Source organism: Trachurus japonicus, chromosome 5 (genome assembly GCF_045865225.1).
Source record: "Trachurus japonicus isolate A0001 chromosome 5, Traja_1.0".
NCBI classification, from domain to species: Eukaryota; Metazoa; Chordata; class Actinopteri; order Carangiformes; family Carangidae; genus Trachurus; species Trachurus japonicus.
In genome coordinates, this window is record NC_140911.1 from 16,494,177 (window position 1) to 16,521,976 (window position 27,800).

At 42.8% G+C, this 27,800-nt stretch overlaps 2 protein-coding genes across 3 annotated transcripts; one reads left to right on the forward strand and one right to left on the reverse strand.

Annotated features, from left to right (window-relative positions):
• Positions 1–715: 715 nt before the first annotated feature.
• cstf1 (cleavage stimulation factor, 3' pre-RNA, subunit 1) lies at positions 716–13,343 on the reverse strand. 2 transcript variants are annotated; one of them, XM_085776559.1, is made up of 6 exons: positions 13,289–13,343; positions 12,632–12,856; positions 10,676–10,953; positions 9,764–9,961; positions 8,616–9,006; positions 716–1,638 (listed from the first exon to the last, which is right to left on the reverse strand). In XM_085776559.1, the coding sequence occupies exons 2-6, from the start codon at positions 12,798–12,800 to the stop codon at positions 1,379–1,381; spliced, it is 1,296 nt and encodes a 431-aa protein (XP_085632685.1). In that variant the 5' UTR covers positions 12,801–12,856; positions 13,289–13,343; the 3' UTR covers positions 716–1,378. The 2 variants fall into 2 exon arrangements, with proteins under 2 accessions (XP_085632685.1, XP_085632686.1); XM_085776560.1 differs by having other exon boundaries at positions 12,632–12,841; positions 13,280–13,318.
• A 3,078-nt stretch (positions 13,344–16,421) lies between these two features.
• On the forward strand, positions 16,422–27,618 carry znf831 (zinc finger protein 831). The gene is made up of 4 exons (XM_085776561.1): positions 16,422–16,660; positions 18,208–22,552; positions 23,449–23,723; positions 25,828–27,618. Exons 2-4 carry the CDS (start codon positions 18,256–18,258, stop codon positions 26,662–26,664), a joined length of 5,409 nt encoding a protein of 1,802 aa, XP_085632687.1. The 5' UTR covers positions 16,422–16,660; positions 18,208–18,255; the 3' UTR covers positions 26,665–27,618.
• The last annotated feature ends 182 nt before the right edge of the window (positions 27,619–27,800 follow it).

Sequence of the window (27,800 nt, forward strand, 5' to 3'; positions counted from 1 at the left end):
TTTTTCTTTGAATTTGATGCCACTCTCCACTCTCAATCTTTATGGTAAAGAAGAAGTAAACAACTAAATACCTAAGCGTTTCAGTTGTTTTTCAGAGAAACTGAGGGAATTTTTTTCTACCATATTTTTTTTTTACCCGTTTCCTCTTTTATGATAAAATTAACACATTCCTCCACATGACACATTTATAAAGAAGGTTCAGGAGGTAGAGAGAGACGGAGAAAGAGGGGGAAGTTTGAAGAATGAATTCTTGCGGGTTTCCTCGTTGTTGTCTGGGCAACACAGACAGCGGCGTCTGGGAGAGTTTGCTTGGGGGTTGGGGAATGCAGAGGGGGGCGGGGGGGGTTGATGGGACAGGGTGAACTTCCAGCTGGAGGATGCAGGAAAGTCAAGTCGGAAAATCAGGGGCTGCGATTTGTTTTTGATCCGTTTTTCTCCCTTTCAGATCATGACGAAAAACGTGTTAAAGACAATAAATGAATCCCGCAGATTGGGATTTCAGAATTTAGTTAAAACACAGGAACAAGTAACACAGTAGCTAAATGCATACAATGCTTAAAGCAGTGGAGTGTATGTTGTGGTATTTAAGCTCCCTGCAGATCTATCACTCTTTGCAGCAACAACTGTGACCTTAAAATACCAACAGGATATTACTTTGTGGTTAGCTATGTCATTTGTGTGTGTAACTTCTCAACATCAAATTTCTGGAAGAGACTTTGTTTGTTTTAATAGTTTAATAAAAATCTGAATTACAACAAAGGACAGTGACGATGTATAAAAGTGGAAAAAAAGACGACAACCCGACTCTGCGGTCAACTATGACATAAAACTGAAAAATTTGGGATTTGAGTGTTGCACGTGAAGTTTCAAGGCAGTTAAAGGAGTTTGAAAATTCAATCAGACGAAAGGTGGTTTCAAAAGGAAAGTGTGGTAGTCCAAAAATAGTTTTCCATTCATTTTTCAAGTCCGACTTAAAACAACAGCCAAGTCTCCGTACAGACATTTGAACAGGTTTCACTTGCTGGAACCATCCATCCTCTCTCCCTGCTGGTATCAGAGGAGCATTTCAGCTGAAGTCATTGGGGACGACAGCTGCTCCTGATTCTGTGCAAAAATCTATTTTAAAGTCCATCTGAAGCCGATGTGAAGTTCATAAGTCTACAGTTTTTTATTATAGCGTTACTTCATGTAAAACCTGTCCATGTACATACAGAAACCTGACGTATGTTAAGTCAGACTTGGAAAATTGTGACTATTTTAAGATGGTTTATTGACAAACTCCACAACAAATTCGACTGCACCGTTTCAGATGAAATACGCAAAAGTTGCCGCAGGGAGGGAGAGCCGTTGAGAAAACATGGAACCATTCTTATTTTCCTCAGTCTGTGGTGGTGCGGCGGTACCAGAATCGGGCCCTGAAGTCGTCGCTGCAGGTCATGAAGCCGGGATTGGTGGGTGAGTGGACGATGCAGCGGACGATGTTGTTGTGTCCCAGAGACAGCAGGTTTTTCCTCTCTGCCGTGCGCGAGTCCCAGCAGCACAGGCTGATGGTGCGCTCGTCCGGCAGCAGCACATAGTCCTCCGTGTGGTTGAACACACCCTGAGTGCGATGCATCTGACGGCCGCTCAACCCCGCACCTGTAACAGCAGACAGAGCGTGTCACTACTCACTACTGTGTTTTATTTTATTGTTCCAGTCCTATTATTGTCAGGTTTCACCAGCTCAAATGTAAGACTTTTTAAGACCTTTTTAAGACCATTATGGATGAAATTTAAGACCTATCATGACAAATAAAAAACGTACAAAAGAAATGCGGAGTCACAAAACTAGAAATTGATTGCAATATATAAGTTGTGTGTTAGGCTTGTTTGTAGTTGAAAATACATTCAATAAAGCACAATGAAGTGTCGCAGGAGCATTTTATTGAGCATTTGCGTTAGCGAGGGCTCTACCATAACATTTTTCCCAAGGAGCACGCCTAAAGTGAACTATTTGGGGGCACAAAAAGAAATTGGGGAGTGAAATTAAAAATGTTTATGTGACACATTATTTATTTAATTCACTGGCAACCAACAGGCAGATGGCTTTAAGCCTTGAATAATGTTAAGGGTCAAACGTGAGCCATTTTTACATTGGAGAACAGTAAAAACACCAACACTTCACCTTTGGCCTGAAATGTGATGACTTCTAATGTGACCCAGAATAGACAAACATGGAAATATTTCAACTTCTTTGATCAACAGACACGAGCCACAACCTGTTCTGTATTATGACCAGCACAATATTTGACACATGAAATAAATAAATTGGCTTTTGGTCACCCCTATATATTATGGTATTAAATAATGCTTGAATAAATGTGAACTACATCTTTTTATTTAAAAATGCTCGCCCATGGTGGGCATAAGAAAATTTAAGACCTGTCTAAAATTATTTAAGACTTGAACACAATAATTCAACAAATTTAAGACATTTTAAGGCCTAAAATTTAGATTTTCAAATTTTAGACTTTTTTAGACTTTTTAAGACCCCGCGGATACCCTGATTAGAACATGTTACTCTTTATGCTGTCCTACGCTTGAACTCCTCTTTTTTCTTACCTAGTTTTATTTAACTACTAACTGCGAAGAAAAATGCTACTTAAACAATGTTTATTATTGATAAACTGATTGATAATGATTTCCAAAGCCATTGATTCTTAGTTATTGCTGCTTGTTTGCATCAGCGCTTAACAGAAACACGGCATTACTCGGAAACAAAAAAGGAAGTGCCACCCCCAGGATTATTTTTAGGGTCATGAAATGATTTTCAAAAAGAAAAAAAATCGATGAATGATGGAGAAATTCATTGATATTTTTGAGAATGATTTTTCCATTTCATCCACTACACCAATGTTAAAATGTCATTATGGACAGAAATACTGTATGTGAAGGTGGGCGAACTGGGAGTTACATAAGGCGCTGCTGGTGTCCGACAGTTTGGTATCCGACAAGCATCACAAGGTCAGTACACAAAGATTGTGTACGTCTGGTGGCCGTCATGTGTGACAAGCTACACGAAGCAGAGAAGTGTGTTGCAGCAGAGCGTTGCGCGGTGTTTCACTGCCTGTGAAGTGTACGACTGTGTAAACAGCAGTGCATGCAACAGGACATGGTGCCAAAGGGAAGTGCAGTGGGCTTCAAGGTTGAGTCAAGAGGAACAGGGTCGCACGTACCAACAGTTAAATGAGTTTAAGTGTTTGCAGATCCATAGTCTAAGAACAGTGTGGGATCGGTCAATTCTTAAACATAGGCACCACGCATTAGTACAAACAGTGCAAGAAAAGCAACTCTGCAGCCTGTGAATGTCCCGAGTAGCTTTTCTTGGCTTATCTCTAGCTTCACTCGTTAAAGTCCCCCTCCCGCGACTTTTTCCTTTTTGGTCATTTTAAAACCAGCTCATTAGCAATGCACCTCTGGAGGGTGGGCGGAGACTGCACTGCTCTGCACCCGCCCAGCCACCTCCTCGCACCCCACCCCCCGCTCGCTGACAGCTGGACATTGTACAATTACAGATTCAGCGCGTTTAGCGTAAAACTCCACACTGGGATTCGATCCCAGACCGGAGCATAGTCCTTGCCCACGGTGCAAGCTGCTCTACCAGGTGAGCTATACCTGTTATACCTTGACAGCTACACCGAGCTGCCAAGCCTTTCACCTCTGAGCCAGATGCAGAGCGGGGCGGGAGCTCGTAGCACTAGTGCCCTCCCCTGGAGCTGTGACACGTCAGCTCCAGTCTAGTCTGGGGCCGTTGACTCGCTGTTTTGGTAGGAAACATATCCAGGGCGAGAGAGACAGACCTTTCCTTCAAAATAAAAGCACCAAGCTAATAAAACGCAGTAAAACTCTTTAATTTAAGGAATATAATTTACAAGAAAGTCCCCGAGCCATTAAGTTAACATTTTGCTTTTATTGTATTACAAGTTAATGTTTATTTTATAAGTTTTCTGTTGGTGAACATTTTTATTTTGGTGAATTTGGTGATTTCGGTATCCGCTACAGGCAGGAACCAGAATGCAGACTAATTGGGAGGTAACTGACACCAGGCTCTTCGCTTGTCTGAAGAGCCTGGTGATGCGAGGCTAGCTCCAGTCTCCCTAAAACTGCCAGTTTGCGTCTGCCATTGGTTCACAGCAATTTGAAGGCAGAAAAACTCAGAAATGCAATTTTGCACTTCCTTTTCTGCTGATATGTGCTCTAACACAAGAAAAATGCCACAGGAACATGTGAAAAGCACGAAAAACACGATTTTCATGGGAGGGGGTCTTTAAGGCACATGTTTCAGGTATATGACTTACTAGCCATGACCGTTTCCATTGCACTTAGTTGTATTCTGCCTTTGTTAAAATTAACACTCTCTTTTCCACCACAGTGTAAACTTTTTATTTAATGATTTCCACTCTGGGGTTTTCCAGATGAATGTAAAAAAGCACCTGCTGCATCAGATATGATACCTATATTTATCTATAACTGATGAAATACACATAACACAACACAACACAACACAACAAAAGCAGTAAGTCACAAAATTTGACAACTTATTTTTAACAAGCTAGTTGACCCAAATACTTTAAGTTCCTGGCTAAAAACTATACGGTTCATTACCCTTTAAAAAGTCAATAGTGTGTTCAATTTATATAGAGTTACTCATGGAATTAATGTCAATTACTGAGTGCAGATATGACCTGTTGGTTAAAATAACAAAGATTTTCAGCAACAGAAGTGACATTTAGCAAACCTGTGCAATTTGTCTCACTCTGATTCACACACACTAATTTTCACAAGTATGTGAACAACTTGCTGCATCATAGACCCGGGGTGTGGACAAAAAAGAAAAAGAAAAAACGTTTTATCTTTACCCTGAGATCCATCTTGACAAATTTCACTGGATCAAAGACCACACTGAATGTAAAAAGCCCCCCACATGTCCAAGAAAATAGCTGCTGATCAGTGAATCAAGTGTCCACTGATGTCTATAAATAATAGACCTAAGCAGACAGGGAAATACTTGCAAAAATATAAATAAAATATGATCAGGTTACCACATCCTGTTATTTTTGGTGCCTGGTATTAAAGGGGCTCCAAGTTCTATTCTGACCCTCTGGATCACATTTCAGCGGTTCAGGTGGACAGGGTTAAAGGGTTCTGCAGCCCGGACAGTGAACTGTAAACTGGGCTGCGTCCCATCCAGCATATTCAGGAGTTATCATGTGCTATCTTGGTTGTCGTTAACATCAAGCTCTCAGTTAACCCGGCAGAAGCCACACGATGTTGTCTCTTATCTATGACAGTGAGACAACAGACTTCAACACCTCAGTCGTGATCTCAAGTGAAGACAAGACTCCCCACTTTCACACAGTTGTAAAGGAGAGCTATGTGTAAGTCTGGTCGCTTTTCCGCTGTTTTGCTAACCCCCCCTCCCGGCCATGTACATTTGGTTTCAACAAAGCCGACGCGAAAGCAATCCATGGAGCGGTGGATAACCTTATATATATATATATATATATATATATCGTATACGCGTTAAAATGTGTATATTTGTGTAGTTTTATCAGTCATAAACAAGAGATTATGGGTTCCGGGGCAGGTTTTTGTTGCGCCGCTGCCACATCAAGAGCTCGGACAACGGGTCGGAGGCTCTGATCTTGTGAGGTTGGTTTTCGGCCCAGAGACGCTAGGTGGAAGGCAGAGAAGTAATTTATTTAACCATCACAATTACTCCAAGGATGGTTAATTCATGTAAAAATGTAGCATAAGGTATATCTTGCATAGTTCCTCTTTAAGACTGTGCTACCAGAGGAGACAGGAGGTGCTTATCTAAGAGGCCTGGAGATTACTACTACTTACTATTGGGGTTAAACAGAAACAAATACAGTTATTGCTATTTAAAGTGTTTTTTTTTTTTTTACTTTTTTGTACATTTTTGTCAATATGCTGGAGTCCAATGTTAACACAACAGAAATGTGTTACTCATTTAATAAATGGTTAGTTATTGTCAACTATTACTATATGGTGTACCTGAGCAACTATCAGCTCCAATACAACACAAGTCAAAACTAACCAGTCTCTGTCTTAAAGCAGAAGTAAGTGATATATTTGTGTTAATATAAGTCTTAAATAGTTATATCTTCCGACAGCAATCACTTACATAGAGTGTTTGGACCGAAACACGGGTCTGTCAGTCACTCTGCTCTGAGCCGAGGAGAAAACATTTATCGTATCCTACAGTTTTTATCCAATGAGGAGAGAGAACGGCATGCAGGGCTGTGTGTGCAGCCAAGGGACGCCGTGAATGTGGCGACGTAGGGACGAGGACTGTTATGGTGCGTTCAAGGCAACTCGTATTTTTCCGACCGTGAAGTCGTACCAGTTCCATCTGGTACGAGTTCACCGGTCGGAAGTTACGAGTGGCCGTTATAGTGACTTTCACCGGTAAAACAGGTCGGAAAAACACGAGTGGGTTGCCTGAAACGCTACAAAGTCGTAAGTCGTGACTTGAAGCTGTAATTTACGATTTCAAAAGCCTGCCTGGAACGCAGCATTAGCGAAAACGACCGGATCACTTACTTCTGCTTTAACAGTTTGAAACCTGATCAATACTTCTTGAGAAATTCTACAAACAATGAAACATTGCAGGAGATTACACAAGGCAACAGTTTCATCACTCTGACCATAGTAACGAGACGTGACGACGTGGCTGCTTCCGTTTTTCTTGCAACTATTATTATGAGAAAACGGACCAAACATGACATCACTGAGTTTTTCACCACATACTGAGAAAAAGGCTGTAACAGTATTCACACAGTGAGCGGAAACACAGTTCTTCCTGAAAACAGCATAAACTGCAACATATTCCTGCTCCTATGGTCAGTGCTACTGTTATTATGTAATGTTTGAAATTTTCTGTTGGGGAAAATGCTAGATTCCTGCGTCAGTGTTGGTATGTCTCATTAGAATAGAAAAATGAAACTGATTAATAAAATTAAGGCATTTCCATGCTGTTAATTTTATTTCTGTTCAAGCTGGTCTTTAACACTGTATATTATACAGGAGCATCTCAATAAATTATAATATCATCGAAAAGCTAATTTATTTCATAAGTTCAATTACAATAGTGAATCATATATACTATATTGATTAATTACACACAGATTTAAATATTTCATGTCTTTATTTCTTTAATTGTAATGATTATGGCTTAAATTGAATGAAAAGCCAAAATTCTGTGAATCAAAATAGTATAATATTGTGAAAAAGTTCACTATTGTAACCTAATGGTGTCACACTCTAATCAGCGAATTAACTCAAAACCTGAGCCTTTAAATGGTCTCTGCAGGAGCTACACTTGGGGAAGACTGCTGACCTCCATGATATTTGAATTTATTGAGATGCGCCTGTATGCCAGTGACAAGATACGAACTGTAACAAACATCAATACAGAATATTCTAGCAAAATAATTATCTTTTTTCAATCTCACCTTACTGTCCAAATCATGTGTGTTGAACTGTTGTTTAAAAAAGCAACTCTTTCTCACACAGTCTTGACAGGCCTATGAACAACATCAACTTCAACCTTCAAATTCAGTAAGATTAAGAGTAAAATGATCTCATAGAAATCTGTTGATCCACAGCTGATACATTTTGGGTTTTGGTTATAGCAGCCGGTTCAGTGGTTGGTCGGTCTGCTTAGCTTCGTAACAGCTTTGTAACTGAGACTGCCAACTGGCGCCAGTGTAACCAGACTTACTCAGTCAACAACAAGCCTTTACTTCATTCAACAGAGTAGCACAAAAACAAAACTGACAAAGAGCTGCAGGTGGCGACATTATGTCAGCTTCATACTCTCTGTGTAAGTTCCACACCAGCCATGTTGGTTTGTTTTGGTGGCTTGTCGTGCACAAGGAGGGAAGCAGGACGACAATACACAGCACACAGTGCCTCTTCTCAGTCGCAGGCACGAGAGTATTAACCACAGACCGGTGATCGAATGCTATGTATTGATCATGTATAATGAAAATCAGCTAATCAATTAGGGCACCACTGTCAGTTTAGTGAGGTTTGCTCAAGACAATAGAAATTGGTGAAATAAATTGGAAAGTTTAGCAAAAGATTTGAGGTCTAAAGATAAATGTATGCTTCACATTATTAATAAGGCTTTTACATATGAACAAAATCACTTGTTATCAACACATTACTTAGGTTATGTTTGTGTCGTAGCAATTAGATATCTATAGTAATCTATCAAAATAAAAGTTTCTGGCCACTCTGGTTTCAGTTTTAGAGTAAAAAAAAGACTAAACATCAATATATTCAAGTATTTAAAATGTTACTTTTCAATTGTTTTGCAAAGTGAATAAGAACTGTATGGAATAAACTAGGTTTGAATGAAAGTAATAAATATGTAATGGTTTTGATCATGAACAATGTTCCTACATTTACTGACTCATAATTATATGAATTTTCCACCACAGTTCCACCACGTTTTGCTCCCCCCTGGTACAGCAAACCCCCCCCCCATCACATTATGGTGCAAGTTTAAAATATATGTTTTGGTTTGTTTTGCGAGTCATGCTTACCTGTGTACTTGACCAGTGTCCGGCCTGTTGAGATCTCCCACAGTTTCACCACGGAGTCTTTTCCACTGGACAGGATGTATTTGGAGTTCTTGGAGAAGACGGCCGAGCAGACCTCCGCTCCATCGTGGGCCTTCTCGAAGGTGGTCACGCAGCGGTTAGAGACGCCATCCCACAGTTTGATATTGCCGTCTTTGCTGCAGGTGACGTAGCTGTTGGCCGAGGGATTGTAGCTGACACCACTAATGGTATCCGTGTGCTGGTCCAACGGGTTGCAGGACACAAAGCACTGGAAGGTGTTGACGTCATAGAGGCGGAGGGTCGGGTGCTGCGTTCCTACCAGCAGGAAGTCACCAGATGGGTGGAAGGAGATTGAACGCAACATTTCTGCCTCCTACAGGGAAAGAGAAGACGGGATTAGACCGAGACATAAACCTAGCAAAAGCAAAGAAATGTGTTTAAATTTACTAATTCAATTTTTTTGCTTGAGGAGTTTCAGATTGCTAGTGTAGATGTTTTTTTTTTTAATGTTTACATTTGCTCAGTATCTCCTATTAAAGCAGAAGTAAGCGATCCGGTCGTTTTGGCTAATGCTGCGTTCCAGGCAGGCTTTTGAAACCGTAAGTTACAGCTTCAAGTCACGACTTACGACTTTGTAGCGTTCCAGGCAACCCACAACTCGCGTTTCTCCGACCTGTTGCCTGTGAAAGTCACTATAACGGCCACTCGTAACTTCCGACCCGTGAAGTCGCACCAGATCGAACTGGTACGACTTCACAGGTCGGAAAAACACGAGTTACGGGTTGCCTTGAACGCACCATAACGTCTTGTCAGCCGACGGAGTTAGCAGCCCCCGCCCTCGTCATGGATCTATTGGTCCTCGTCCCTACGTCACCACATTCAGGCGCATCCCTTGGCTGCACTCACAGCCCTGCATGCCGTTCTCTCTCCTCATTGGATAAATATTGTAGGATACGATAAAAGTTTTCTCCTCGGCTCAGAGCAGAGCAGAGTGACTGACAGACCCGTGTTTCAGTCCAAACACTCTATGTAAGTGATTGCTGTCGGAAGATATAACTATTTAAGACTTATATTAACACAAAAATATCGCTTACTTCTGCTTTAATCAGAATATGACAACAAATTCTAACCTGTATATATTTAAACGCTCGTTTTGCAGAGGGCTTTGAGTAGTCAAACAGTTTGAGGGTGTAATCTCTTGAGCCAGAAGCTAGAATCTGTTCAGTCGGATGAAAGGCGAGACAGGTGACTTCATCAACGTGGTCGTACAGCGTCCGGATCACAGGGTGATTCTCCATGTTTTGCTGCGCTGTCTCGTTCATCATCACCTGACATGTACAGAAACAGAAAGGTAAACGTAAACATGAGCAGTGATTTCATTCATTCAAACCTTTATTTATTCTCGAAAGGACATTGAGGTTTTAGCCTCATTTGCAATGTCGTCAAGATCACAGCAATATTCAAAGCAAAACACAATGCACAGCATAGGATAAAACACAGTTACAAAAGTTAAATACATCTAACATCAAAATTTAAAAACAGTTACAGACTGTGGTAAAGAGGTTTGAGATTATATTTTTATAATGTTGATAGGATGGAGGAGCATTAATTTTAAGTGTGAGTTGAAGATGGTTCCAGGAGGCAGGGGCATCATAGCAAAATGCAGATTTACCAAGTTCAGTTTGTACCCGGGGGACTTTAAAAGTAAGCCAGTCATTGGAGCGAGTTGAATATGAACCTTGATTTAAATCTAACAGTGTTGTAATGTATGGTGGGAGTTTTTCAGTAATGGCTTTAAAGATGAAGAGATGCCAGTGATTGTTGCGTCTTTCTGACAGGGAAGACCAACCTACTTTTGTGTACAGATTACAAATGATGAGTGCTGTAACTATCGCCGGTAATGAATCTAAGAGCAGAGTGATAGACCACATCTAGAGGTGAAAGAATTGAAGGGGCAGCATTCCTATAAATAATATCATTATCATTATATCATTTCAAAGCGTTGTCTGTTAACTGTTCTTGTATTCTCCAGCTTTCCTCACCTCAATGGGCATGGCGCTCTTGGCCAGCATGCGCTCTGTATCTAGGATCTTGATGGAGGCATCGGCCGAGCCAGTGGCGATCAGCTGGCCATCGCGGCTGTATGTGGCGACACGGCACGGGCCCTTGTGGGATGTAACGTAGCAGGTCTCGTATTCTGACGCCTCCGGAGACATGGTTTGGACATCAGCATCAAATTCCAGATCGATACCAATGCCAGGTGCCACAGTATCCGAGCGCCCGATGGCATACTGGACTGCACTGTCGTCATTCTCCATCCCTGGAAGGATTAGGAAAATGCACACTCAGGGCCTGATAAGGAAACCCCAGACCAGAATAGATTTGATTGTTCAAAGATACTTACTACTTCTTCGGCTAAACAGATACAAATACGGTTGTTATTATTATTATTTTTTGTATATTTTTCACCAATCAAATCTATTCTGGTCTGTCTGGATAGATTTGATTGTTCAAAGATACAGGGAGCTGTAGGCTTTTCAGGCTGCTGCATACAGAGATCTAGAGAAACACTGTGATCGCCCCAAACACGCAGACCTTCCCTTACTGATAGCTGAATGGGAAAACACAATTTCCTTTAACCCTCCTGTTGTCCTCCTGGGTCAAGGAAGGAAGGAAGGAAGGAAGGAAGGAAGGAAGGAAGGACAAAGGGAAAGATGGGAGGAAAGAAGGAAGAGAAAAAGGAAGGAAAGATAGATGGAGGGAGGGAACAGATTGGCTCAACTGGGTCAAAAAGGAAGGAAGGAAGGAAGGAAGGAAGGAAGGGAAAAGGGAAAGAAGGAAGGAAAGAAAGATGGAGGGAAGGCAAGGAAGAAAGAAAAAGGAAGGAAGAAGCTAAAGAAGGAAGGAAGGACAAAGGGAAAGATGGGAGGAAAGAAGGAAGGGAAAAGGGAAGGAAAGATAGAAGGAGGGATGGAAGGAACAGCTTGGGTCAACTGGGTCAAAAAGGAAGGAAGGAAGGGAAAAGGGAAGGAAAGAAAGAAAGATGGAGGGAAGGAACAGATTCGTTCAAGGAAGGAAGAAGAAGGAAAGAAGAAGGGAAAGAGGGAAGGGAGGAAGGAAAAAAGGATTGTGGAAAGAAGGAAGGATGGAGGAAGGAAACAGATTGGGTCAATTTGACGCAGGAGGACAACAGGAGGGTTAAAAAAAACAAAAAAACAACAACAACAACAAATCCTGCCTACCCAAGCTTTAAAGACACCCACTTGAATTTATTAAAGGATAGCCCCTTGAGATGTAGCATCTCATTTTAAAGGGGGTCCCTGAACAAGCATATACATAGAACACACAACATCAACAATACACTACATTACATTGTAGACATACATAACATGACAATACAATACAACAAATACAGACATCTTGCTCACACACTCCCACATACCACCTCTACCCCCATAAATTTAACAGAATAGAAATATTAAATAACATAGTAGGAATAACGAAATGACAAAATGGAGAAAGAAAGAATAACAATGGAAGAATCAATTAAGTAATTAACTAAAAACAAGAGCAGTTTGTTTTAAGATGTAAATATAGTGACCTCCTGAAACAATGTAAAGAGGTAATAGAACGCAAAGAAGGAGGGAGATTATTCCAGTCAAATGGGGCTTTATATTGGAATGACCTTTTACCAACCTCTTTAGAGAGTCTAGGAACAAAGAAATAAGGGAAGTTGGTAAGGCTAAGTGGGTATGGGGAGTTGTATGGAATCATAAGTTCTTTTAAATAAGGAGGACAATTAAAATAAATACATTTGAAAAGAAAATGGAACCAATGAGATTGCCTTCTTAATTTGGGTTGTAGCCAGTTCAGAGAATCAAACATGAGACAATGATGTGTTCTAAAAGGACATCTCAAAACAAATCTACATAAGGAATTAAATAATATAGTCAGAGATTTGCACAAACATGCAGCCATGGAGAGAAACCAGCACTTACCTATCTTTGCCAGCTGCATCAGTTGCTCAGACGGAGACACCACGCTCTGTGGTTTGACCTCGCTGATGAGGTTGTTAGCGATGTTGGTGTATCCATCGTACAGCAGCTGGCTGATGATGAGCCTGTACAGGTGCTGTCGGTCCTTCAGGGTTGGCTTGGGACGATACATGTTGGGTCAATGTGACCAGAACCGAGGAGGACCGTCGATAACTGACCACTTGGCTGCTGCAACAGAAGACACCACAATGTAAATGTCAACAGCCAATATAGTCGTCTTACGTGTGTTTATTTCCGTTACGTTATTCAAAGTCTCTCACGGCGTAAAGTAGACAGTAGCAAGAGTAAATTCCGCATCATCATTCACATAAGCTCAGAAACACACCGTTAGCTTTGACCGTAACGTTAAGTTAGTGACATTATGAACCAGCTGCAGCAAATGAATGGAACTTGGGCTTAGCAGCGTTGCTAACAGCGCTAGCTTCGTTGCTAACTTACAGTTGAGACAGAGCAAAAACAACTACAAGTTAAACGCAGGTAAAAAAAAAAAAACCCGGAACTGGTTGAACGCGTGCTCTCTGCAAAAACACCAAGTGTTACTTGACGGCTGAGGGGGAAACGTTTCAGTTTGTTTTCTTTATCAACATAAACATTTTCTACCTCTCTCCAAAGTTCCAATGGCGCTCCTAGACAAAAACGTGCGTTACGCTTACGTTACGTCATTTACGTCATTTACGTCATGCGTCATACGTCATAAAAGCCCTATGCAGGAGGAAGTTGACTGGTGGTAAACTGAATTTTCATGTTCTTATAATAGATCCATGGTCGTTATACGGTTGTTAGATTAACGAGGAAATGATGATGCGTCCTACACAGTAAATTGTAACCAAAAATCAAGACAAAACTACGTCAAATATTATTATAGTTTTAGTTTTGTCTATAATCCATTCGTCCTGATGTCATTAAAGATAGCAAATAGGCTACGAAGGAATTATATCAGTGTTGTGGTAGGCCTATTTGTGTCCTAGAGAAGAAGAAGAAAAAAAATCCGTCTGTGCTGTAAAATGACAGTCTGTTATAAGTGTATAGCTAGACTTTCTTTCTTTCTGGTGGTAAAAACCAGAAAAAAATTTTTTACAAGTTGTATTAGTTCTCCAAATCTGCTCCTTTTCTATTTAAAAGAAAAAAATCAAATCAATATGAAGAACTGTTATGTGGGCATACACTTGTAACCCAGTAGAGGGTGCACAAATACAGCATAAGGACAAAGACATGAGGAGAAAAAAACTGTCTTCCAGGTTTTAATCTAAGCTCAGAAACAAGAGTAGACTATGTCTTAAAAGGTTAAAACGTAAAAATTCCTTTTACTGACAGCAGCTTAGAATGTGTTATAGAGTAAATAGGTCATAATTATGGTTCATAGTAAATGCACTGTGCTTGGCGTCTGGTAGTAGCCTATAGAGGATTGGTAGTGCTGCTCAAGACAAAAGTGAGGCATGAGATTGCTATTCTTTAGCCAATGAAAAGGCATAACCAAACATGTAAGTGAATATAGGCCTCTAGCAATTCAGCACCCACCCACACACATTCTCTCAGTTGTCACTTCCTGCAAAGTGGCCAAAAAGACAGAAATGTAGTGTAATACATGCAGATGGACAACGGTAGCATAGCCTGTTAGAGAGACGAGCCTATTAAAATGATACATCTGTCATTTTTCATTTCATGCACAAGAATACAGCGAGGGTCTCATTCAGACACTTATGAAATAAGCTGGATATTTCCCCCAGGCATCTTCAGTCTCGAGCCATAAGTTAAAATTGCAGTGTGAAGAGGCAGATAACTTCATAGTCCTCAGAGAAGGAGTCTGTCTGTGAGAGGTGAGGAACCATTTTATGTCTCAAGTGTTTAAAGATGTATTTTAGTTGTAGTTCTTGCATGATGACATTAGCCTTTGTAACATTATATGTAGAGAATTTGGAGCACCTGAGCTCATGCAGTGATTTGTGGTGCAGCTCAACCTGTCTTTGACAATCCAACTGTCACATGTGCAGTTGCACATCTGGGAGATCACAATGGAGAAGACATTGTCTAAAGTCTTTAAGTCTTTGTTGATTGTCAGCTTTAAAATTAGACCTAGTGTTGTATCTCATAGTGAATCGACTAACACAGTAAAAAATATCAACATATGAACGTTTAACTTCACTCAGTCTGTAAAAACATGCCCTGAACTCTGCTTCCACCCTGCAGGACTGTGAGCTATGTAAAGATGGTAGAAAACATGCGTGGTAGGAGGTGTCTTGTTACCATGTCAACACAAACCATGCACTCGGCAGACCAGCCTGCAGTTGCCTTGGAGACCAGTGAGAGTCTGTAGCAGAGAAATCATATAAAAAACTATTTGTTTTCTTTCAGCAGATGCCATCCGATAATTGCATGGTTGATCCCACACCATTACATACATATTGTTCAAAAAACCAGTTTCTGAAAGGCTCACTTAGAACAAGCAGGAGTGGACTGGAAATGTTTTTTTTAAAGTTGTTCATTTATTTACATGGAAAAACAAACAAAACAACTTAGAGTTGCGTCAGTGGATCAAATGGTCCAGTGTAAGATTGAAATCGCTTGCAGTTTCACTTACTTCTGTGAAGCAATTTAGGTTCTTTCCGCTCACTCTGTTTGGGTTTTACAGTCAGTAACATGACTGTTTCAGCTGATCCACGCTCTTATAATGAAAAAATAGCTGAAGTGGCAGATATTCTTATGTGGAGATTAAAGAACTAAAATACAAGTGAAAATTGGACAAAAATATCATTCAAAAAGACTGCTGATGTAAAAACTGATTAACAGTATCATAGTCTGCATATTGTCGGCTAGTTATGCCCACAACTTGTAAGAAGCCATCTACAGTTAACAGGGCACCACTCTCACAGGTTATTGTTATATTGAGTTATCCACAAAGGTTCATAATGACCTCACAAATGTGTATGTAAAAAGTATGTATTCCTTCACATAATGTATCTATGATGCTAGTTAGTATAAAAATCAATGAGCTGTATGGGGCCAAATTAGATTTTCATCATGTGTTACATTGCTCTCAAACGGCACATCAGGAGGTTGTATTCTGTTTAAAAAATCAATAGTTTTACTCATCGGCAAACGCGCCAACAAAACACAAATTCATATAAGGTTTTGAAAATACTTTTTTTTTAAATGTTAAACTAAAAGCATGTGTGAACTGGTGTATCCCTGCAAAATGATCCATACTGTGTAATGGGGCCTGTGGATTGGACGTGGGAAATTCATTCCAGCCACTCACAACACATCCATTTGTTCTCTGAGAGAGTGAGAACAGTGCACTCGAAGCCAAGCCGCCACATCAACATTTGTTGCTCCCTCATCTGTGTGGGTGTATGAAACATAGTGAGTGGGAGGAAATGGGTAGGTGAGGGTGCGATTATTAAAGTGAGCCAGAAGTCAGGCACTGCCTCACACACTGTTGACGGTAAAGTCGGTACTAAACCAGGCTGTGGCTGTTGAAGAAGGTATAAGCTCACCTCTGTCACTGCACCAGCCACTTTAAACTCTGCACAACAACGTGTACTATAGTTTTAGATGCTTCCATCTGCGCGCCGGGGCCTCTGTGTTTTTTCAACTCCTTAGCCGATCTCTTGGTGAAATCTAATGTTTTCAACTTGTCCTCCGGAAGTCTTTGTTTGACAGCCACACCTCCCCTCAAGCCACCCAGCCAGCCCCTCTCTCTCTCTCTCTTCTCTCTTCTCTCTCTCTCGCTCTCTGCCTCACCACTTTCATAGTGCATCTTCTCTCTCATTTGCATTTGTTCCGCTTCCTTCTGACAAGAAACTGTTCATGTCAAAGAGCTGCGGGGAGCAAATCAGATTGGAGAAGGACCACAGAGCCTGGATGACAGGACAGACGGAAAGGAGCAGGTACACAGACAGGAGATGGGTCTGTTCAGGGTGGACGACTCTCTGAGCTGGATCGTCGTTACTGATGGAAGAGTAAAACAAGACGGTAAGAGACTTGTTTTTTCATTTTCTTTTACAGTTTCTGTTTTTGTTAATTGCTGACTTTTGGCCTAGTTTTGTCATGTGTTTTGTTTTTTGTAATGTTATTATTACCTACTCTGTGTCATGGCAACACACACTGTCAGATATTTCCTCTTTTCAAACGTGTCCAAAAACAGTTGTTGATAAGATTGAACAACGATATACACAAAGGAGATGAGACAGAGCAAAAACTTGTTATGTCTCGTGGTGTCTGTAAATTTGGAAAGTGTTCCTTTTTGTTTACATTTTGTCGCTAGTCATATTTGCTAATGTTTGTTCTTACTTCAGGCAGGGGCTGTTTTTTTCAGTGCAGTTTGACCTCTTTTTAAAGGACACACACACACACACACACACACACAGAGTTTCAAACTGACTACAAGTGCTTGTTGAAGAAAACACCGGCCTTAATAATTTAAAGGTTAAATTTCTGCATGGAGTCCCAGCATGTGCAACAGTATTGCACGATTGACATTGCAGTAAGGAAGTGAAAGCACAGGGTAGATCCGAGTTCATGGTGTTTTAAAAAAAAATTAAACCCTCACATGGCACTTCCTCTCATAGAGAACTCATTTGTATATGAACAGAATCAAACTTTCCATGTTATCACTGCACAGAAAGTAACTAACGTGGGCGTTTGCATGCTGTACAGCTAACAAAAGAGTGTGCCCTGCCAGCTGTAGGTCTGTGGGTGAATTATGCAAAATCATACATGTAGAAGCAGCAACAGGAAATGAAATTTGCCTTGTACTCATATGAAGCTGTTTTCATGTAGGTGGCTTTACGCTTTGATTAGATTACTACACAAATACGATAATCTGTCATGAGACAAAGCCGCCACGTACTACTGTGGAAATCAAGGGGTATGTGTGCTGAACTGGTGCAGACTGGTGGCAGAGGCAGCAGCTAATGTCAGCAGACACATTTCATATGGGGAGATAAAACCTCTGATGTACTGTATGAGAATCTGATCTCACTCTGCTGATGTGACTCACACTCCCACATCACCCTCGGCTTCTCTCTACTGTACATGTACATTTCTCTACATGTTTTCCCTCTCATACACTTCCACACTGCCTGCCCTCCAGTACATTGTAGCCTGTTCTTGCACCTCCATCATTCAAAAGCATCTACTCCTCTTCTCTGCTCCTTGTAACCATGGACGTTCAGACACATCTCTGAACTGTCACTCAGATCTAGATGTGTTTTGTTTTGATGAGTTGGAATTGTGGACGTGATTGCAAAACACACCTCCCTGTGCTTTGTCACCATGCAAAAATCCACACCGAATTAATTGCTTTATTAGCCATCTGTCCGAGGGGGGAACTGCACATTTGTCATCATTAACTTCCTCAGTACATTTATTAATTGCCGTGCTCATTTCCTTGTTCCACTGGTGCAATAAAATATGCTCATTATCCACTTTTAAACTAAGGCCGGCATACATCCCTGCTCTGCCCCCCTTTTGATCTAAGGCAAAGCAGAGGGCTAATGCAAACTGTTCTTATCTTACAGGTAATTAGAGACCTGGCACTGGTACATCACGACAGCAGCAGTGTTACCATGGAGACTGGCAAGCCAGGATTGGCGAGTGCTCCAGTGCACATCAGTTCTGTTGCAGCACAGACGGAGAAAAGGATGGACGTGCAGGCCCCGCTCACGGCTGTTTACATCCACACAATGCCTGCTCTGCCGGCGCAGCCTTACACGCAGCTTCCTGCAGCTGCTCAGGAACCGGCCACTCTCCAGCTGGCCATGCCGCCACTCTACTCCAAGGAGATGCTCCCCTTTGTAACGCTCCACATTGCTGGGGGGCTGCAAACTACACCAGGACTGAATCTGGCTACTGCTGCTGCTGCTGCTGCTGCTGCTGCTGCTGCTCCTCCAACCAGACCCAAATCAGCAGGAAAGCACGTGTGTCCTCACTGTGGACGGGACTGCATGAAGCCCAGCGTGTTGGAGAAGCATCTTCGCTGCCATACAGGGGAGCGGCCTTACCCCTGCGTCACTTGTGGAGTTTCTTTTAAGACTCAGAGCAACCTCTACAAACATAAACGTACTCAAGCTCATGCCCGCCTCTCATCAGAGTCAGAGCAGAGCAGTCTGGGCAGCATGGACAGTATGTCCAGCTCTAGAGAGACACACAACTCCAGTTTGTCTCTGGATGAGCGCAGCGAGGAGTCAGGCAGCATGGAGAAGGACACCACCCTATCTGCTGCCGAGATTACTACAAATGTTTACTCCGTGAAGACACAAGGGTCTGTCGGTGAACAGAATGAGTCGACCCCTGCAGGTCATAAGACAGATCCAAATGAAAGTGCAAAGGTAACACAAGAAGAAGAAAAAGTGAGGATGGAGAAAAAAAAACCTTTGATTGCGCGACATCTTCCCCTCCAGAGGCAGGAGGCCACTCTGTTCTCCAAGCAGTGGGAGAGCTCAGTATCCAGAGGGAAGTCACAGAGCCACGAGAGCACCGACTCGGGCTTCAGTGAGAGCAGCGACCACTACCCGAGCCCTGGCAGCGTTTTACCTGACCACAGTATGGACTCCCTCACTGAATCCAACAAAGAGCATCTTGAAGAAACCACCAACACATCGCACGTCGCACCTTCAGAAACAGGCCAAGGTGCACCGGAGCCCAAAGATACAAGAGAACAGGAGCAGAAGTCGTTAGAGGAGCGAATATCTAAGCTGATTTCTGAGAATACAGCTGTTGTGGAGGACAAACAGCTGGAGAACGTGAGGCCACGGAAGACAGTTCTGTCAAAGCAGGGGAGCATCGACCTCCCCATGCCATATACGTACAAGGACTCCTTTCACTTCGACATGAGGATCGGTAAGACTCCGGACTTTGGGTCACAGAGAAACAGGAAGCCTGGACTTTACAGCTCCGTGCCCACTCAGGGCTCCACCAGCGTGGACCATGCCCCCCTAACCCGCAGCCACTCCCTCCCCTTCAGCGTTACCCTTCTGCAGCCTGAGAAGAGCAGCCCAACCTCCTCCTATCAGAACGATTATGTAACACTCATTCGCAGGGGAAGTTCTGGGCAGATCAATCCAACAGGTTTCGCTATCAAGCCTGTGAGCCAGCAGTCATCCACCCACCGGCCACTAGTCCGGCAGACAGCTGTAGACTGCAACCACGCAACAGACGGTCTCTTCATGAATTCATCTGTGGAGGAGGCATGCACCACCAGCAGTCTCAGTTTGGACGGGGACGGCAGTGACATTTGCGGAGAGCCAAGCAACAGAAAGTTCCGGAGGAAGAAAACACAGAAATTTGCCTACAACAAGTGGTACATGTACGGCGGTGGGACGTTCAAGAAGCTCTACAAAGCAGAGAAGGGTGTTGATAACAGTGTTATCAAAGGCAAGAAATGTGTCAGCCAAGAGCACGTGGCTGTTCAGGGTCCACAAAAAAGGTTATCCACAGTTCAAAAGGAGACAGTCACAACAGCAGGAGCAGTGAACATCACAGGCAGCAGTGTGACGGTTTGCCATGCTGGCTGCCCTCCTGCCAAGCTACCTCTTGTCTCTACGGTGGATTTTAATCCAGGAGCAAGTCAGACACATTCATCACTGAGCTCTCTCAAGGCTCCCCTCAGGAGAAATTTCTCACCTTCAATTGGATCAGTGGTTAGCCACAAAACAGACAGCACAGAGGCAGGGAGATTGATTAATGAGGAAAATCGCACCCTTTCCACCTCTCAGCTCTGTGGAGCCCATGTTCCCTCGGATAGGAAAAAGCAGAGAACTGATGACAAAATAATTTGCCCGGTGGAGATGGAGCCCAACCCAAACACACTGACCCATCCCCCTCCCACGGTCACTGGCAGTGCGCCTCAGCAAGATACAAATCTCAGTTATATCAACGTGCAACAAAATCAAAAACACACTCAGTTCAAAAGCGCTCTCTTCATGCCATGTATAATCAATGCAAATGCACCGTCTGTTACTGCCCTGCCAGCAGCTTCCACCCCCTGTGCTGCCAAGACAAGCTTTCTGCCCAAGTACCAGCTCAAGTTACCTAATGCTGCAGAACCTGATTCGAATACCTCTCCGGATGTTTTGGAGAAACCAACAGGAAGCGACGGCTGCACTTTCACCTCTGCCCTGTCATCTCAAGCTGCGCAAACCTCACCCTCGGTCACAACTTCTGAAAGGGCGTGCGGTGATCCTGTCACCCGGTCACCGATGCAAACTGCTGATATGAATTTCACACAAGCCCGTCCTCCCCTGTCTTGCACTGCCACAACCCTTTGTCAAGCCGAAACATCAAGATTGAGTGAAAATGCGAGATCTAGTCTGCCGATTGTGCACAGGAAATTTGCAGAAACCACAGTAACCACGACCTGCCTGCACGATTATCGAGCAGGATTATGCAGCACCTTGATACAGCCCTTAAAATCTGCTGCAGGCCCAGCGCACATGCAGTTACCCCAACCTGTTGCACCTGCGGTTACAAACTTCCCTGCTGTACCAACCCTAACCACAGCAAGAAATCGGACTTCTGCTTCTGCCATTACATCTAACTCACAAGGGCAATTTAACACAATCCCTCCCCTGTCAAATTCACAACTCTTGCCAGCACCAGATCAGTTGAACCCTGTAAATAGAGTATATGTCGGCACAAACACCCCAAATGTCCCTTGTCACATCGTACCCTTCCAACAGGTGCAACCGGCCGCTCAGAATGTGTTTCACGTTCACACGGCGGACCTCCAGATCTGCCTTCAGATCATATCTGACGAGCAGCTGGCCCTCATTGAACCGCAGATCGAACGGCAAACAGGTAGCAGCCTCCCGCAGAGGCACGACACGGAAGCACCGGCTCCAGAGGTGATCCAGAATAAAGATTTAAGCTCTGTCGCCACGGAAAGTAGCAACGAGGGACGGGACCATCAACAGCCAGGACATCAAAAGGAGTCGGACCAAAGAGAATCTTTATGCACGCCTAACATCAAGTGCATCAAACCTCTATTGCCTGTCCACTCTGGGAAGGAACAGCCAAATATCCACATGACTGAACACAGTAATTCCAGTCAGGCTACAGCATCAGCTGAATCTAAGCCTCCTGAAGCTCCAGGCTTGACGCTACGCCCACACAAATACAGTCATGTAAACACGGCCGCAGAGTCTCCGAGCTCTGCAGGCGATGTTATGTCAACTGCTGCTTCACTTGTAGGTGTACAGTCAGAGAGCGTCCAGACTTCAGAAGAGGAACGTGCCCTCTCCCCGAACCACTGTGCTGAGGAGCAGCTTCTGCCGGACAGTAGAGCGAGCCAAGGTGGACCGGTCTTACAAACACTTTCCGGCCAACACAAGCTCAGTGAGACCTCCCTTTTCCCCAATGCAGTAAATCAGAATAGCACGAGATGTGAATTAGTGACCAAAGAAAGCCAACAAAAACTTCAGGTAATGAAAGTTAAAGGTGAAGCCTCTGCTTATAAAACCAGCGTGGTAGAAAGTGTGGAGACCTGCCCCCCTCTGTTCAGTAAGGCCTCCGGTGGTGAATGTGCTGATGATGAACACTCTGGGCCAGTTTCTCCAGCCTCCATTGACAAATGCCAAGCTCCTGGACAGTTAAACCTACAAGAATCTGTCTATGATCCTCCCCAACCTACATCACCAGACTCAGTGAATTCATCAAAACATGAAGACAGGGACTGTGACAGGGTGGGACCTTGGGACAACTCTGGTCCATTACAGAAAACGACTCTCTGTGAATCACAGGATGTAATCAGCTCAGCCCACTCAGAAAAACAACAAGATCAGGTTACCACGGTGTCCTCTCACATCCAGATGGAAAGACCCAAAGACATCCCAGCTGTGCTTACAAACACCCAGAGCTCGTCTGCAGGTATAACTGACATAGCTAAATTATTCTTATTACATTCACATTCATACTGTAAAGGACCCAAAGGAGAAAGTGTAGTATGTGTGATGTTATGTGTATTGATTTGACTCTAAAGGTGTTGTGATTGTAATCATATCTATATTGTTGTGGACTGTAAGTTACAGTTCCCCATTTTAAGGAAATGACACAGAGCAGACCTGGCAACCAGAGATGTTTTTTCCTAAGTGGCAAAGTCAATCACGTGACTTCTCTGCAGCTGGGTTTATGTTTCACTGTTGAGGATGATCATGAGAGTGAAAGCAAAACCCCTAGAAATGCCTCACTCTTAATTACCATTACCAAGGCCACAGACCCACAGCACCGCCTAAAGCCCAAGGTTCACTGTGTACAGTTTGTGTTACTGTGGGCCTTGTAAGTACAGAACAGCATCAAAATGAGCCTCGAAGGGTCTATAACCTCATTGTTACTTATTGATTAGTTTCCTGACGAGTGTAGTTAACACAACAATTAATGTAATTGTGAACTTAATTCCCCTTAATTGAAAAGTTTCTAACTAATTTAAAGGCAGTAACCCATTTTAACCACAAGATGGCAGTAAATGATCACATGTACTGCAGAAGTAACCTTGTCAGTACCACAGCATCGCCATTACTCACAAGTGATGTGAAAGGACTTTCGGAAATACATTACGTAAAAGCCTTATCAGGAATTGTTTCAGACAAAAAATAATCAAATGGCAGTTGGCAAAAATAATCTCATTTTGGGCACATAAAATAATCTTGAGGCCCATATGGATTTCACTATTTTTCCACCGCCCCGAGCCTTCAGAGAGACAGGTGATCCCATCACAGCACAAAACATCAGCTTTTCATCTCCTTTTCTTCCCTTTGGGCTTACAGAGGGAGCCTCCCCGGTGGGATGTGCAGCTAAGACAGAGCCACAGAGACGGGGATACAGAGGAAGCCCCGGGCAGTCCAGCAGCCCAGGCTGGATGCTGCAGCAGAGCCAAGAGCCTGGAGGGACGAAACACCAAAGACTGGATGGACAGAGTGTTGGAGAGGTGATGATGAACGATAAGAATGGAGGAATCAAGACAGACCATGTGCCAAGACAGTGGGGCAACACCGACTCTAACTCTAGATACACAGTTTTACCAGACGTAACAAAGCCAGAGGTGAGTCCAACTCACAGTTCACATGCTTATTATGTAATTATTTCTTAATGTTTTGGTGTTGAATTGCAACTGGACCTCTACGTTCAACCTGGACAGAGTCAGAACGAGCACAGCCTGGAGATGTTAATGTGGGAGTTTCCCCCTCCCTCCTGCTTATTTTCTCATTGTTAGTGAGGAACCAGAAGGTTCAACTGAACTGAGCTTTCAGATCCAAACCAAGAGAAGTTGGCTGCAGCCTCTCTGACTGAGCTACAAATGTTGAAAAGCATATAATTACACGCAGAAAGAATTTAGTGGAAAAGGTGCCTGGATCAACATCATATGCCAACAGCCTCCCTAGACACTCATAAATAGTTTTCATTGATTTAATTTTCATTAAACTTCCCTAAAGCCACAACTCCATCCCATTCAGAAATATTTAGATTGATTGTACTCATTAGAGTTGGTGATAAAAGGTCAAAGGTTACAGTGAGTTCACAAAGTGAGTTGTGAAGCCTTGTTGAAGTGAAATCTTTTTAATGAGGGAATTGCAATTGCTGGGTTAAGTTTTGAGTTGGCCTCGAAGTGTTTTGACCATCTTTGACCACCAAAATAGTTCACCCTTGAGTCCAAGTGAACATTACAATGGAATGATATTCCCTCAAGGTGCTACTGACATATTGCATTTTGCAAAAATGGGGTGGAAGTATGGACAACTGAAAACAATTTACCTCCAGCTCTGACTGTCAGCAGCACGGAGAGATATAAACGTTTGTAATAATACAAAGAAAAGGCTGAAATGTGTAGATACCAGTGTATGTATATCTATATATAGGGGAGAGTGGGGTAATTTGTGTCATGGGGCAAGTAGTTCCACCCCTGTTATCTAGAAAACCATAGAAGAAGTTGGTCATGTGACCACATATTTTTTAAGGGGCATCCATTTCACTCATCCTATCAAGAAGGGAGACACATGGCTTGAGAGGAAAGCACATTTATGTTCAAAAAACAAGTTTTTGCCCTCCAAAGTAAAATTTCTATGATCAAGGTTTTTTGATTACCATGTTTGAACAATTATAGATAACTTTGAAAACAGTTCACACGTGTTTTAGTGCTTTATTAAGCTACACCATGAGTCTATACAGTTAGCATGATGCCAGCTCAAAACAGCTGGGGAATCCTTTTTTCTCAAAATGCTGGGCTTGGGGTACTTTGTGCCAAAGGCCCTGGGTTAAGTTGTGCCAGTGGCAGTGCTGTCTGTGTATAGGAGAAACATGGCAGTGGGCACGGATTTGCTTGAAACTTAACATGTGTGATGAGGGACCGCCCCTGAACACACCTGCCCAGTCTGGTTGTGCTCGTAGCCTGGTGGATGAACAAAACATGACGTTTCTTTGCGCCACAGCCCCCAGCGTGACTCAGGCCTCCGCGACTGCATGGGGACAAGCGAGGGCCCGATCATCACCGCTTCTGGCTTTAATTTTGTATTGAATGTCTTGCTTTTATATAGCATTATCATTTGTGAGATTAAAATGATCTGTTTTACTTCAATTATCAATGGCACAATTTACCCCAGTGTATTTTCTCTAATGGCACAATTTACCCCGCACCGGGGGCAAGTTGTGCCAGATTTTTTTTTTTTTTTCTGAAACTATATTTCTGAAACAGTTGATTTAAGATTCAAAGTGATTGTTCCCAGGGATGCACAACATCCTAAACTATATGTACATATATTAGTTGGGGGCATTATTATAAGCCCCTTGCTTTAAAGGCAATTTAAGTAAAAATTGCCACTACTTACCCCGCTCTCCCCTATGTGTTTTGAAGTCTCTCTGGATATTAACATTTTACCCAAAAGGCATAACATAATGAAAGAAACTACGTCACAATCATTAAAACAACACCATCACTTGTTGCACTGATGAAGTCTTCCACGGGATTTCAACCCTCAAGATGTGTTGTGAGCAGTTGTAATGGCTGGATGCTCCACTGATTTGATTTTGATATGTTTCCTCTTGGGGATCATATGAACACATTAGACTTTGTATCTGTGCAATGTGGGAGGCTAATGGAAAGTGGAGGAATGAGAGTGACTCTGACGTTAATACTCTTCTTTTATTAACAGGGAGAAGTCAGAGGGGTCAAGGGGGATTCCTTTAAAAATTCTTGGATATCTGAGCAGCATCTTCAGCATCTTTCCCAGGCACACCCAGGAATGTCTGAGTACCCCCCACACGTCTCTCAGATGGCGCCCAGCTCATCAGATAATGTTAGTTTACCATCCCGGAGCAGCCAGATGAACATTTTCAACTCTCCACAACCCTCACTGGAAATGAACAGCTTTTATTTCTCACAGCAACAATGGGAAAGTGGCAGCATTACCCATGACCAACAAACTCAGTTCATGTGTGAGTCAAGTTCCGGTCAACCTACAAAAACTCATGTCCAATTAACAGAGTCGGGCCTTCAGCATCCGACATTTTCACCCACTCAGCTAGGAAATACACCTGCAGGTAACAGCAGTACAGCCGTCAGGTCGATACTGGAAAGTCACAAAAGCCAAAATCTCTTACCACCTGATGTCAAAACTTCATCCAGCACACACCACTGCCAGGTTTCTCATTCTCCTCAGGGCGGTAGAGCTACACCCGGATGGACGGGCTTCACCCACAACCCGCTGGATAACAACACCGGGCTGCAGTTGAAGCCCTTTACACACCATGAACCTGAGCAGGAAACCACAGATCAGACACCATGTGACTCCACAATGCACAGCAGCGACGCTGGGAGACCCGACATTACCAACAACAAGTACCAGCCTCTCTTCCTGGCTCCTCAGCTTCACGGCTGCCAGCCAGTCGAGTGTCTGACCAGCGAAGTGAAGCCTGTGCAAAGCTGCCAGGACTACACAGAAGAGACCAGCAGTAGTGACGACGAAGGAAAGCTCATCATTGAGCTTTAAGAGAAACATGAACATACACACACAGCTGTCATTTTACGTTTTTGATTTGCTGTAGACTTTTACTCTGGGGGCAGAAATAATATCAGTGGCTGAGTTGATTCAGTGGGTAAATTAAAAATAGATACACTGAAAATGAACATTTCAAATCCATTATTTATAATAACAAATAATGTAATACCAAAACCAATGAGATTACTTCTACCCCCCAAGAAATGTTGTGTGACTTCCACTCTGCTCACTCCTGCTTACACACACACACATTATTTGCCATAATTTGTGTCTGCCTTCCCACACACTCTCGCTCGTAAATTGCAGCCTTGAACACTATCTTACTCGTTCCTGACAACACCTGTGTGTGTGAATCACACACACATGCTGCCAAATACCCATCAAATTAATCTCTGTGGCCAAATTTGATCAGCCAGGCACTGACTTGAGGGGCATGACCCCTCTCCAAGTCTGGGTTTTGTAATGAGTCAGCAGGTATGATAAAGCACTCCAGCACTGAAACAGCTTACAGGAACAGGAAGTGGGTGGATGTGAACATTTTTGTACATAAATCCACTGTTACAGCTCACACTAAATTGCTTGTCAGTCCTCAGCCCGTTAGCGGTCATAAATGTTTCGGTCTTGACAGGTGTATGTGAGCAGTAGTGCTGAATGAGCTTTATCTGCAGTAAATCTGTGAAGGCGTGTTTGTTTTGGTTATATTGCTGTTTGACACAGAGGACAGCCAAAGGCACAAACATGCAGCTGTTTAACAGTTACAAGCTGATTCATCATGGTCATAAATATTTTAAGGGTTTTCCTTTTCATGTTCTAATTTTATATTCTTGTTACAGATTGTGTTTGTAAGCAAAGTTGACCAAACATGAATTCATCTCAAATTTATGGCACATCATGTTGTGTTTTTCAACTATTTTAACAATGAAGAGGCACAATAAACTGTTCTCACAATCATTTTACTTGTCTGACTGTGTGGGTCTGTTCTCCAGGCTTTCAGGCTGCCTGTCCATCCCATGCTCATGGAAATTATATCTAATAGACTTTTGAGTTTGAGTGATATCTTTCTGACAGGTTTCAATTTGTTAATGTGAATAATTACCGCAGGGTTCTGTATTAAGTCCGATACTCTT

Excerpts from the sequence above, each read along its gene's own strand:
- znf831 (XM_085776561.1), top strand. The coding sequence starts at position 18,256 with ATGGAGACTGGCAAGCCAGGATTGGCGAGTGCTCCAGTGCACATCAGT. Across the intron at positions 22,553-23,448 it reads CACCCAGAGCTCGTCTGCAG|AGGGAGCCTCCCCGGTGGGA; the intron begins GTATAACTGACA and ends TTGGGCTTACAG. Across the intron at positions 23,724-25,827 it reads CAGACGTAACAAAGCCAGAG|GGAGAAGTCAGAGGGGTCAA; the intron begins GTGAGTCCAACT and ends TTTTATTAACAG.
- cstf1 (XM_085776559.1), bottom strand. The coding sequence starts at position 12,800 with ATGTATCGTCCCAAGCCAACCCTGAAGGACCGACAGCACCTGTACAGG. Across the intron at positions 10,954-12,631 it reads GATGCAGCTGGCAAAGATAG|GGATGGAGAATGACGACAGT; the intron begins GTAAGTGCTGGT and ends TAATCCTTCCAG. Across the intron at positions 1,639-8,615 it reads GACACTGGTCAAGTACACAG|GTGCGGGGTTGAGCGGCCGT; the intron begins GTAAGCATGACT and ends CTGCTGTTACAG.